This window comes from Lithobates pipiens, unplaced genomic scaffold (genome assembly GCF_037356315.1).
Source record: "Lithobates pipiens isolate NorthernLeopardFrog02 unplaced genomic scaffold, aLitPip1_a1.2 Scaffold_18, whole genome shotgun sequence".
NCBI lineage: Eukaryota > Metazoa > Chordata > Amphibia > Anura > Ranidae > Lithobates > Lithobates pipiens.
Genome location: NW_027507758.1, coordinates 644,186,811 through 644,199,273, shown reverse-complemented (window position 1 = coordinate 644,199,273; position 12,463 = coordinate 644,186,811). Strand labels below are relative to the sequence as shown.

Sequence of the window (12,463 nt, the reverse complement as noted above, 5' to 3'; positions counted from 1 at the left end):
TATATGCCCAGAGCAATAAAGGAAGCTTTTCACTGAACAGTGTGTGTCAGTGTACTCCTTCTAAACATGCATGCATGGACATTTGAATTAGACCAGGTGCAGATAACTTGGGCAGACATTTGTCTGGGATCCAAAACACCAGTACATGGGACAGCAGGCACATATCAGGAATATGACATGTTGGGATTACATGCTCTGTAACGTATGTCCTTCAGTGTGTACTGTACTGATAAGTGTATGATCTCAGGTATTAGTATGAAATCATTCCTGATGAAGGAAACTAAGGGGACTATAAATAGAAAATGTGTTGGAAGAGCATGACAAGCATTGTCCCAGATGTTATAAATGTGTGATATAATTGTATTGATGTGATTTCCTATGATCGTCAGCTCCATCTAGAGACTGGAATAAGTATTATTTTCTGAAATACCTCCATCCGGAAAATTAGAGCAATACCACATTATTGCCACTAGATGGAACCAATGGTAATAGGAAATCATTGTATGAAATAAAATATGAGGGATACTTTAGATTCCGGGGCTTGTTCTGCCGCCTCTCTTTTCTTCCAAGACTACATCTCAGTACACACTTCCTACAATTATTACTGGACTTTCCATGACCAGCTTTGACATGTTGTCCATAGAGACAAGACGCCCCGTCACAGTCTCCGAATATCAACACATTTCACATGTCTTTATTATGCTGAATATTGTTTCTACAATCGCATGTTACTGATGATTGGAGTCACTGCCCCTTTGTGTATTCCGAGGCCTTTGTGCCATCGGACTTCACCTCTTTTATCATAACATGTTTTTAGAATTACAAAAAAATAACTTCACAGCGGGAGGAATGCGAGCAACATTCATTCATTCATTCATTCAATGATTTTTTTTATATATTTACAAAAGCTACAAAATGAGAGGAAATTACTCCATTTTTATTTTTCTCCTGCTATCAATGGCCGACACGGTACAACACTTCATCCATGTCTTTGGTGATCTCTGATCTCCTTATCAACTGTTTCTTCCATGATGAAGATCAGCCATGGAGTATATCTGAGGTGTATATCAGGGTGTGCTTCTTCCCCACATGAGAGCTGTGATGTCCAGCAACATTCATATAGAAGACATTTCCCGCACTCAACGTACTAATACACCTCGAGGGTTGTGTGGGATCCCTGATGTACAGGAAGACAGGACTTCAGTGAGGTACAATTCCCTCACTCAGGACAGGAATACGGCTTCTCCCCCGTGTGAGATCTCTGATGTCTGTAAAGATGGGACGTCTGTGAAAAACATTTCCCGCACTCAGGACAGGAATATGGCTTCTCCCCTGTGTGAGATCTCTGATGTGTGTAAAGATGGGACTTTCGTGAAAAACATTTCCCACACTCAGGACAGGAAAACAGCTTCTCTCCCGTGTGAGATCTCTGATGTGTGTAAAGATGGGACTTCAGTGAAAAACATTTCCCACACTCAGGACAGGAATACGGCTTCTCTCCTGTGTGAGATCTCTGATGTGTGTAAAGATGGGACTTTCGTGAAAAACATTTCCCGCACTCAGAACAAGAATACGGCTTCTCCTCTGTGTGAGATCTCTGATGTCTGTAAAGATGGGACTTCTGTGAAAAACATTTCCTGCATTCAGGACAGGAAAACAGCTTCTCCCCCGTGTGAGATCTCTGATGTGTGGAAAGATTGGACTTCTGTGAAAAACATTTCCCACACTCAGGACAGGAATACGGCTTCTCCCCCGTGTGAGATCTCTGATGTGTGGAAAGACTGGACTTCTGTGAAAAACATTTCCCACACTCAGGACAGGAATACGGCTTCTCCCCTGTGTGAGATCTCTGATGTGTTTCAAGACAAAACTTCTGTGAAAAACATTTCCCGCACTCAGGACAGGAAAACGGCTTCTCTCCCGTGTGAGATCTCTGATGTATGCTAAGAGTGGACTTCTGTGAAAAACATTTCCCGCACTCAGGACAGGAATACGGCTTCTCTCCCGTGTGAGATCGTTTATGCTCATTAAGTTTGGATTTAGAAGGGAAACACTTCCCGCACTCAGTACAGGAAAGCCTCTTCTCTGTTGGAAGGACGGCCCCGTCCCTCACAGTCTGAGGTTCCTCAGGATAAGAGGAATACGATGGTCCATCTACACTGTGTGGTGCCGGATGGACATTTGAGGTAGTCGGGTTTTCTCCTGGACTATACTGTGTGATGTCCTCATCTTCTACTTTACAGTCTGGAGACAAAGTGAGACAATCCTCTGAGGTTTTCCTCATCTCCCGTCCATCTACTAAAATAGAAATACAAAGATTATTACTAGACATCAGCTGATTGGTTCCTGCTGTGCTCCAATCAAACCATCAGATAAAATGTCCAGCTGGTAGGAAATGGGTGTGACAAAAGAGAATACATATTATGTGTATATATAGCAGTGGGGGGAGGGGAGAGAGCAGAAGTCAGGACTATGTAATGTACAACATATTGTATAAGATACAACAGATAGGACTATATAGTATCAGAATGATGTAATGTACAACATAGAGTATATAGTGCAGGGGTCAGGAGTATGTAATGTACAATATAGAGTATACAGTGTAAGGGTCAGGACTCATAATATTGGTATTCAGTAATCAGTGGAAGATGAAATGATTACATGAGACAAGTTGCAGAGGTCCCACACCGCTGCCTCCCATCTCCTGAGACTGCACTCAGTGACTTGGGTCTGAGACTATACAGACATATCCCTCCACCCGGCACAGCCAGCAGACAACACAACAAGTAATCCTGGGGGGATTGTTCTGTCAGAGATCTTGTCATACCCGGGTATGGGGCAGAAGACCCAAATCACATACCCCAGGTGCCTAGATCTAGTAACATCTATGGGGAAAATGAACATTTTGCTGCCGGCTGATCCCCAGAATCTCCATAAATCCAGTCTATATACATAAATTGTGTCGGCAGCACAGAGAAGGAAGATTATCACCCAGCCCCCGCCCTACTCTGGACCAATCAGTGAGCAGTATGGGTGGAGGAATGTATTTAGTGTTAATGACCCACCTGTGCTGATCTCTGTAGGAGTGTCCTCCTCTATAAATGTCCCCGTTATTCCATCCTCCTCCATAGACTGCTGATCATCCCTCACATACCTCTCTTCTTCTTCTGATTTCACCTCAAATTCTATATCCATTGGATCTCCACTCTAAACCAAGAAAATGAGAGAAAATCATCTGTAAGATAGAAGATTTATTATTGTGACATCACATAGAAAATCCACACATTGGGGCTGATTTACTAAGATGAATGCGCTGCGCCGGTTCATACCGCCATTTGTGTGCCAGATAAATTATCATCTGAGCGTATGAAGCGGCGCACACATAAGCACAACACATAATATGCCGGCGCAATTCATAATAGCGCACGCCGTATCATTAACAGTCCATTCACACAGGGGCAACACGACTTCTAGAGCGACTTTGGGAGGCAACTTGGACACGACTTGAGTGAATCACAGGGCGATTTGGGGCGACTTACAACACGACTTTAAGTCGCCCCCAGGCCAGGTGACTTTAATAAAAAAAAAACAGCATGGGTTCCCCTCCAAGAGCATACCATGCACTTCAGGTCTGACATGGATATTAAGGGGAACCCCACACACACAAAAAAAAAAGGGTGTGGGGGTCCCCCTCAAAATCCATACCAGACCCTTATCCGAGCACGCAACCTGGCAGGCCGCAGGAAAAGAGGGGGGATGAGAGAGCGCCCCCCCTGCTGAACCGTACCAGGCCACATGCCCTCAACATTGAGAGGATACTTTGGGGTCCTCCCCAAAGCACCTTGTCCCCATGTTGATGAGGACAAGGACCTCATCCCCACAACCCTTGCTTATCGGAATCTGGAAGCCCCCTTTAACAAGGAGACCCCCAGATCCCGGCCTCACCCCGTGTGAAATGGTAAGGGTACTCTACCATTTCACCAAAAAAGTGACAAAAGTGTTAGAAAATGACAAGAGACAGTTTTTGACAATTCCTTTATTAAAGTCTTCTTTCAGAAGAGGGAGGTGGAGTCACCGGATGGCCCCACCCTCCATTATATAAGACCTGTCAGAAGAAGAGAAGTGTCACACAGCGGGAGCCTCCCATTGCACGGAGCGGCCCAAGAACGAAGAGAGACGGTGTGGAGGAAGATGCCGGACGAGAACACCGGAGCAAGAAGAAGAGGAACGGAGGAAGAAACCGAAGGATGAAGAAATGAAGAAGGAAGACCAGAAGAAAGAAGATGAAAGAAGACTTTAATAAAGGAATTGTCAAAAACTGTCTCTAGTAATTTTTTTACACTTTTGTCACTTTTTTGGTGAAATGGTAGGGGTTAGTACCCCCTTACCATTTCACACAGGGGGGAAGCCGGGATCTGGGGGTCCCCTTGGGGCTTCCAGATTCCGATAAGCCCCACGCCCGCAGACCCCCACAACCACCGGCCAGGGTTGTGGGGATGAGGCCCTTGTCCTCATCAACATGGGGACAAGGTGATTTGGGGGGGACCCCAAAGCATCCTCCCAATGTTGAGGGCATGTGGCCTGGTACGGTTCAGGAGGGGGGGCACTATCTCGCCCCCCCCTCTTTTCCTGCGGCCTGCCAGGTTGCGTGCTCGGATAAAGGGTCTGGTATGGATTTTGAGAGGGACCCCTACGCCATTTTTTTGGGGCACGGGGTTCCCCTTAATATCCATACCAGACCTGAAGGGCCTGGTATGGAATTTCAGGGGACCCCCACGCATTTTTTTTTCTTATTTTTTTTTTCTTAATCCTAACATGAGTTGTGTGCAAATAGCCTTAAAAAACCATAGAAGTGAACCAGCGCAAAAAATAAAAAAAAAGTCAAGTTGAGAGGTGCGCCTGTTCAACTTATGCAAATGAACCTACATGGCTTGACATTTACTAAGATTTTGCCGGCGCAGTGAACCAGAGCACTTGAACGGGTGCAAATGACGCTTGCGCATGCGCAGTGCATAAATTGACCTAGCGCAGTTCCAAGTGTATTTGCAGGCGCAGCAAGCTTGTTCAGAGGAAGTTACTTTTCCATTCTATTTTGGGCATATTTGTTACTTGGACAGTCATATCTATACTTCCTCACATCACCCCCATAATATTCGCACTTCCAGCTTCTTTTAATTCTGAGTTGAACACGCCGTGGTCTATAGCGGCGCACAGATCGCGGCCGCCGTGCGCCGGCATGCTCATAGTAAATGGGGAATTGCGCTGTGTTACAGGTGAAAATGCTTTGTGAATACGAAAACGGCTGTTGCGCGTCGTCGTGCGCCACAACTCATGGTGCAAATGATTTGTAAATCAGCCCCATTATCTCTATAAGTGTGTTTGATATCCTCCATCCCACCAACCTTGTAACAGTGGGGGATGGTGTGATCTTCCTGTGTGGAATCCCGGGAATACAGAGGACGGGGACATCTCTCTGGTGGGTTCCTGGTATTATGTGGCCCCATCATGAAATCCTTATACAGATCCGCGTTTCCTTCAAAAAACTCCTTCATCGCCCTATACTGCTCATCCGCCATTTTAAACTCTTCTTGAGCATCAACTTTAGGATCTCTCAGGTTTCCACTCTGAATATAGAATAAAAATGACATCAATGGTAACAATGCAGATAATGTACAGATCCTAATGATACTATCAGTGATTGTTCCTCATCTACCTGATGATGGTGGGGGATGGTGTGACCTCCCTGGGTGGAATCCCGGGAATACAGAGGACGGGGACATCTCTCTGGTGGGTTTCTGTAGCTGGATGACTCCACCATGGTGTCCTGGTACAGATCTTTGTGTTCTTTTAGAGACTCTGACTCCATCACCCCATCCTCATCATCCTCCTCTTTTATCTCTTCTTTAACCTCAACTTTAGGATCTCTCAGGTTTCCACTCTGAATATATAATACAAATGACATCAATGGTAACAATGCAGATAATGTACAGATCCTAATGATACTATCAGTGATTGTTCCTCATCTACCTGATGATGGTGAGGGATGGTGTGATCTTCCTGTGTGGAATCCCGGGAATACAGAGGACGGGGACATCTCTCTGGTGGGTTCCCATTACTGGATCCATCTGTAGGAAACACACACACTGACTGAATACATTGTTTCTATGTGTTTATCAGATGATGGGGGATCTAGGTGGACCCCCCGTACTGCTCTCTCCTTTACAATAAAGTCTCCTCTTACCCGGTGATGTGAGGGGCGGCTGATTGTCCATCATGACGTCCTTGTAGAGATCCTTGTGTCCTTCTAAATACTCCCACTCCTCCATGGAGAAATAGACAGTGACATCCTGACACCTTATAGGAACCTGACACACACAATGATACAGTCACCATCCAGACACATCCCTTGTCTGTTACTGGATAATGTCCCACAATTCCCAGAATCCTCCTCACCTCTCCTCCATCATCTCTCTGGTGACTTCTAGAATCTTCTTTGTATTTCTCTATTCTATCAGGGAGGGAGGTGGAGGCAATGTGATGTCATATGATCTCCAGACTTCACAGGAGGAAAACTCTAGATCTGAACACAAATAGTAAAATCAAATGATATTCCCAGAATCCTCCTCACCTCTCCATTCAGGTCTCCATTTTATTAAAGTTCCACTTCAGACTGAGATATAATTTACCCACACAGAACCCCCACACTATGCAGGATAAAAGATTGTAGCAGGTATTCTGACATCATTACATACAATGCAGGACAAAGAGTCCTAGGTTTTTGTTGACGATGCCAAGGGTCCGCCCACATCCTAAGAACATCAGAAAAAAATTCAGATAGAGGGACATTTGGAGGAGGAGATGTGAGGTCAGTGTGATGTCATAGGACATATAGACTCTGGATGGAGGGACATTGGGGGAGGAGCTGTGAGGTCAGTGTGATGTCATAGGACATATAGACTCTGGATGGAGGGACATTGGGAGGAGGAGCTGTGAGGTCAGTGTGATGTCATAGGACATATAGACTCTGGATGGAGGGACATTGGGAGGAGGAGCTGTGAGGTCAGTGTGAGGTCATAGGACATATAGACTCTGGATGGAGGGACATTGGGAGGAGGAGCTGTGAGGTCAGTGTGATGTCATAGGACATATAGACTCTGGATGGAGGGACATTGGGGGAGGAGCTGTGAGGTCAGTGTGATGTCATAGGACATATAAACTCTGGACGGAGGGACATTGGGGGAGGAGCTGTGAGGTCAGTGTGATGTCATAGGACATATAGACTCTGGATGGAGGGACATTGGGGGAGGAGCTGTGAGGTCAGTGTGATGTCATAGGACATATAGACTCTGGACGGAGGGACATTGGGAGGAGGAGCTGTGAGGATCAGGTGACGTGCGGAGGAACGGAGTGTAAATAGCAGACAATTTTCTCCAGAGCTCCTAATGGTGGGGATGGATTTTGCTGAGTGCTGGTGCCAAGTTTCCACCCCCCAGGGTCACTGCAGGTGTGGAGAAAAGCTGGGTAAGAGGATATGGAGGGGAGATGAGGAGGAGATCCAGGAATCAGGATAAAGGTCAGGACAAGCAACAGACGAGCGCATCCAAGAGATGAAGCCGGGGTCACTACACAGAAAATCAATCCAAGGAAACAACAGGCAGGACGAGGAATAGCAAGAAGGAGCTCAGAGACAAATGAGAATATTGCTCAGCCAATGGGAGATGATCTCAGCATGACTTACATAATGAAGGAGATGAGGGGGAGGGGAGGACGTCACTTAAGGTGGGGCTTGACAAGTTTTCTTTGAATCTAGCAGTCAGCTAAAAAAGTTAGGAGACCATTTTTTTGGGGCACTGTGGGTTGTCAGCGCCCGGGGCAAGGCAAGTAATTTGTAAGTACTTTGTGAGGTGCACATTGCAGGACATGGGATGCAGAAAATGGGTTTCATGGTGCAGAACACTGTGCAATATGCAGGAGAAGGGTGCAGGACATGTTGTGCTGTGTGTAGAATGCAGGACTTGGACTGCAAGACATGGGGTGCAGGGTGTAGAATAAGAGGTGCGGGGTGCAGAACACAGGACATGGGGTGCAGGGTGTAGAATAAGAGGTGCGGGGTGCAGAACACAGGACATGGGGTGCAGAATGCAGAACATGGGTTGCAGTGTGAAGAACACAGGACATCGGGTGCAGGGTGTAGAATAGGAGGTGTGGGGTGCAGAACACAGGACATGGGGTGCAGGGTGTAGAATAGGAGGTGCGGGGTGCAGAACACAGGACATCGGGTGCAGGGTGTAGAATAGGAGGTGTGGGGTGCAGAACACAGGACATGGGGTGCAGGGAGTAGAATAGGAGGTACGGGGTGCAGAACACAGGACATCGGGTGCAGGGTGTAGAATAGGAGGTGCGGGGTGCAGAACACAGGACATGGGGTGCAGGGTGTAGAATAGGAGGTGCGGGGTGCAGAACACAGGACATGGGGTGCAGGGTGTAGAATAGGAGGTGCGGGGTGCAGAACACAGGACATCGGGTGCAGGGAGTAGAATAGGAGGTGCGGGGTGCAGAACACAGGACACGGGGTGCAGGGTGTAGAATAGGAGGTGCAGGGTGCAGAACACAGGACATGGGGTGCAGGGTGTAGAATAGGAGGTGCGGGGTGCAGAACACAGGACATGGGGTGCAGGGTGTAGAATAGGAGGTACGGGGTGCAGAACACAGGACATCGGGTGCAGGGTGTAGAATAGGAGGTGCGGGGTGCAGAACACAGGACATCGGGTGCAGGGTGTAGAATAGGAGGTGCGGGGTGCAGAACACAGGACATGGGGTGCAGGGTGTAGAATAGGAGGTGCGGGGTGCAGAACACAGGACATGGGGTGCAGGGTGTAGAATAGGAGGTGCGGGGTGCAGAACACAGGACATGGGGTGCAGGGTGTAGAATAGGAGGTGCGGGGTGCAGAACACAGGACACGGGGTGCAGGGTGTAGAATAGGAGGTGCAGGGTGCAGAACACAGGACATGGGGTGCAGGGTGTAGAATAGGAGGTGCGGGGTGCAGAACACAGGACATGGGGTGCAGGGTGTAGAATAGGAGGTGCGGGGTGCAGAACACAGGACATGGGGTGCAGGGTGTACAATAGGAGGTGTGGGGTGTAGAACACAGGACATGTGGTGCAGGGTGTAGAATAGGAGGTGCGGGGTGTAGAACACAGGACATGGGGTGCAGGGTGTAGAATAGGAGGTGCGGGGTGCAGAACACAGGACATGGGGTGCAGGGTGTAGAATAGGAGGTGCGGGGTGCAGAACACAGGACATGGGGTGCAGGGTGTAGAATAGGAGGTGCGGGGTGTAGAACACAGGACATGGGGTGCAGGGTGTAGAATAGGAGGTGCGGGGTGCAGAACACAGGACATGGGGTGCAGGGTGTAGAATAGGAGGTGCGGGGTGCAGAACACAGGACATGTGGTGCAGGGTGTAGAATAGGAGGTGCGGGGTGCAGAACACAGGACATGGGGTGCAGGGTGTACAATAGGATGTGCAGGGTGCAGAACACAGGACATGGGGTGCAGGGTGTAGAATAGGAGGTGCGGGGTGCAGAACACAGGACACGGGGTGCAGGGTGTAGAATAGGAGGTGCAGGGTGCAGAACACAGGACATGGGGTGCAGGGTGTAGAATAGGAGGTGCGGGGTGCAGAACACAGGACATGGGGTGCAGGGTGTAGAATAGGAGGTGCGGGGTGCAGAACACAGGACATGGGGTGCAGGGTGTACAATAGGAGGTGTGGGGTGTAGAACACAGGACATGTGGTGCAGGGTGTAGAATAGGAGGTGCGGGGTGTAGAACACAGGACATGGGGTGCAGGGTGTAGAATAGGAGGTGCGGGGTGCAGAACACAGGACATGGGGTGCAGGGTGTAGAATAGGAGGTGCGGGGTGCAGAACACAGGACATGGGGTGCAGGGTGTAGAATAGGAGGTGCGGGGTGCAGAACACAGGACATGTGGTGCAGGGTGTAGAATAGGAGGTGCGGGGTGCAGAACACAGGACATGGGGTGCAGGGTGTACAATAGGATGTGCAGGGTGCAGAACACAGGACATGGGGTGCAGGGTGTAGAATAGGAGGTGCAGGGTGCAGAACACAGGACATCGGATGCAGGTTGTAGAATAGGAGGTGTGGGGTGTAGAACATAGGACATGGGGTGCAGGGTGTAGAATAGGAGGTGCGGGGTGCAGAACACAGGACATGGGGTGCAGGGTGTAGAATAGGAGGTGTGGGGTGCAGAACACAGGACATCGGGTGCAGGGTGTAGAATAGGAGGTGCGGGGTGCAGAACACAGGACATGGGGTGCAGGGTGTAGAATAGGAGGTGCGGGGTGCAGAACACAGGACATCGGGTGCAGGGTGTAGAATAGGAGGTGCGGGGTGCAGAACACAGGACATGGGGTGCAGGGTGTAGAATAAGAGGTGCGGGGTGCAGAACACAGGACATGGGGTGCAGAATGCAGAACATGGGTTGCAGTGTGAAGAACACAGGACATCGGGTGCAGGGTGTAGAATAGGAGGTGTGGGGTGCAGAACACAGGACATGGGGTGCAGGGTGTAGAATAGGAGGTTCGGGGTGCAGAACACAGGACATCGGGTGCAGGGTGTAGAATAGGAGGTGCGGGGTGCAGAACACAGGACATGGGGTGTAGGGAGTAGAATAGGAGGTACGGGGTGCAGAACACAGGACATCGGGTGCAGGGTGTAGAATAGGAGGTTCGGGGTGCAGAACACAGGACATCGGGTGCAGGGTGTAGAATAGGAGGTGCGGGGTGCAGAACACAGGACATGGGGTGTAGGGAGTAGAATAGGAGGTACGGGGTGCAGAACACAGGACATCGGGTGCAGGGTGTAGAATAGGAGGTGCGGGGTGCAGAACACAGGACATGGGGTGCAGGGTGTAGAATAGGAGGTGCGGGGTGCAGAACACAGGACATGGGGTGCAGGGTGTAGAATAGGAGGTGCGGGGTGCAGAACACAGGACATGGGGTGCAGGGTGTAGAATAGGAGGTGCGGGGTGCAGAACACAGGACATGGGGTGCAGGGTGTAGAATAGGGGGTGCAGAACACAGGACATGGGGTGCAGGGTGTAGTATAGGAGGTGCAGGGTGCAGAACACAGGACATGGGGTGCAGGGTGTAGAATAGGAGGTGCGGGGTGCAGAACACAGGACATGGGGTGCAGGGTGTAGAATAGGAGGTGCGGGGTGCAGAACACAGGACATGGGGTGCAGGGTGTACAATAGGAGGTGCAGGGTGCAGAACATAGGACATGGGGTGCAGGGTGTAGAATAGGAGGTGCGGGGTGCAGAACACAGGACATGGGGTGCAGGGTGTAGAATAGGAGGTGTGGGGTGCAGAACACAGGGCATGGGGTGCAGGGTGTAGAATAGGAGGTACGGGGTGCAGAACACAGGACATGGGGTGCAGTGTGTAGAATAGGAGGTGTGGGGTGTAGAACACAGGACATGGGGTGCAGGGTGTAGAATAGGAGGTGTGGGGTGTAGAACACAGGACATGGGGTGCAGGGTGTAGAATAGGAGGTGTGGGGTGCAGAACACAGGACATGGGGTGCAGGGTGTAGAATAGGAGGTGCGGGGTGCAGAACACAGGACATCGGGTGCAGGGTGTAGAATAGGAGGTGTGGGGTGTAGAACACAGGACATGTGGTGCAGGGTGTAGAATAGGAGGTGCGGGGTGTAGAACACAGGACATGGGGTGCAGGGTGTAGAATAGGAGGTGCGGGGTGCAGAACACAGGACATGGGGTGCAGGGTGTAGAATAGGAGGTGCGGGGTGCAGAACACAGGACATGGGGTGCAGGGTGTAGAATAGGAGGTGCAGGGTGCAGAACACAGGACATGGGGTGCAGGGTGTACAATAGGATGTGCAGGGTGCAGAACACAGGACATGGGGTGCAGGGTGTAGAATAGGAGGTGCGGGGTGCAGAACACAGGACATCGGATGCAGGGTGTAGAATAGGAGGTGTGGGGTGTAGAACATAGGACATGGGGTGCAGGGTGTAGAATAGGAGGTGCGGGGTGCAGAACACAGGACATGGGGTGCAGGGTGTAGAATAGGAGGTGTGGGGTGTAGAACACAGGACATGGGGTGCAGGGTGTAGAATAGGAGGTGCGGGGTGCAGAACACAGGACATGGGGTGCAGGGTGTAGAATAGGAGGTGCGGGGTGCAGAACACAGGACATGGGGTGCAGGGTGTAGAATAGGAGGTGCGGGGTGCAGAACACAGGACATGGGGTGCAGGGTGTACAATAGGATGTGTGGGGTGCAGAACACAGGACATGGGGTGCAGGGTGTAGAATAGGAGGTGCGGGGTGCAGAACACAGGACATCGGGTGCAGGGTGTAGAATAGGAGGTGCGGGGTGCAGAACACAGGACATGGGGTGCAGGGTGTAGAATAGGAGGTGCG

At 50.1% G+C, this 12,463-nt stretch overlaps 2 protein-coding genes across 3 annotated transcripts in view; one reads left to right on the top strand and one right to left on the bottom strand.

Moving 5' to 3' along the window:
* The window catches only part of LOC143986910 (uncharacterized), a 165,590-nt gene extending 162,288 nt beyond the window's left edge, over positions 1-3,302 (bottom strand). Inside the window, exon 1 of the mRNA XM_077485319.1 lies at positions 1,223-3,302. Coding sequence (XP_077341445.1) covers positions 1,223-2,332 — 1,110 coding nt within the window. The 5' untranslated portion in view covers positions 2,333-3,302. The remainder of the gene's footprint in view (positions 1-1,222) is intronic.
* LOC143989797 (uncharacterized) overlaps positions 1-12,463 on the top strand; it is a 765,658-nt gene that overhangs the window by 323,608 nt on the left and 429,587 nt on the right. The window lies entirely within an intron of this gene.